At 69.1% G+C, this 889-nt stretch overlaps 2 protein-coding genes across 2 annotated transcripts in view; both read right to left on the bottom strand.

Moving 5' to 3' along the window:
• Positions 1 to 889, bottom strand: part of CCDC154 (coiled-coil domain containing 154) — a 162,078-nt gene that overhangs the window by 3,114 nt on the left and 158,075 nt on the right.
• Positions 265 to 889, bottom strand: part of LOC144230407 (tryptase-like) — a 1,651-nt gene continuing 1,026 nt past the window's right edge. Inside the window, exons 4-5 of the mRNA XM_077762751.1 lie at positions 552 to 811; positions 265 to 519 (exon numbers count right to left, since the gene is read on the bottom strand). Of these exons, the coding sequence (XP_077618877.1) occupies positions 410 to 519; positions 552 to 811 (370 nt within the window). The 3' untranslated portion in view covers positions 265 to 409. The remainder of the gene's footprint in view (positions 520 to 551; positions 812 to 889) is intronic.

Genomic DNA, 889 nt, shown 5'->3' with positions numbered 1-889 from the left:
GGGGACGTGCGCCATCTCAACCCGTCGAGGGGCCTGGGGTCCCTAGAAACATCCTTTCAGTCGTCCTGGTTGCTTTCTCTGTCCCAAGGGCATGATGTCACCCTCCTTAGAGATGGGCCAGCGGGCCCACAAGTGGCCCTGGTGCCAGGGGCTGGGCAGGGCCCGGGACCCCACAGGGACAGCAGCTGCACCCGGCCGTGCCCTGGACCCCCTTCCCTCTCCCTCGGTGACCCCCGCCCACAACCCGAGCCACGGACAACCACGTCTGCTCTCCATGCACTTTAATGAGGATCAGCACCCACGGACTGGTCACCAGCAGGGCGCAGAGGTGTGGGAGGAGGGACGCCGCCCGGGAAGGACGCAGCGCTCTGGGGGGACAGCAGAGGGCCGGCAGCTCCGGGGGCTGGGCTCAGGGTTCTTCCGGGACATACTGGCGGATCCAGTCCAGGTAGTGGGTGACCCGGGTGTAGATGCCTGGCCGGTTGGCCTCAGCGCAGCCGTCGCCNCACCGCCACGAGCCTGCCCCCAGCCGCCCCCATGCTCACTTCCACTTCGGATGTCACCCCAGCCCGTCACCCAGCATGGCGTCCCCGCGGGGAAGGTCTCTGAGGCGGGGGGCAGCGTGACCAGCTGCACGTGGTCGGAGATGTTCACAGGGTCCTCGAGCTCCAGCAGGGCGATGTCCGCCCCGTTCTGCACGTGGTAGTAGTGGGGGTGCGCGATGACCCGGTTCACGGGCAGCAGGGCGTCGTGGTAGTACAGGTGCTGCTCCCGCAGCTGCACCTGGATCGTCGTGGGGTCCGCCACGTCCCTGGGGAGAGGGGGCGCTGCTGCTGGGCCCCTGGGCTCCACCACGTCCCTGGGGAGAGGGGGCGCTGCTGCCGGGCCC

Source organism: Crocuta crocuta, unplaced genomic scaffold (assembly GCF_008692635.1).
Source record: "Crocuta crocuta isolate KB4526 unplaced genomic scaffold, BGI_CrCroc_1.0 scaffold234, whole genome shotgun sequence".
Taxonomy (NCBI): domain Eukaryota; kingdom Metazoa; phylum Chordata; class Mammalia; order Carnivora; family Hyaenidae; genus Crocuta; species Crocuta crocuta.
Note: the sequence above shows the minus strand (reverse complement) of the source record. Positions and strands in the feature narration are given on the sequence as shown.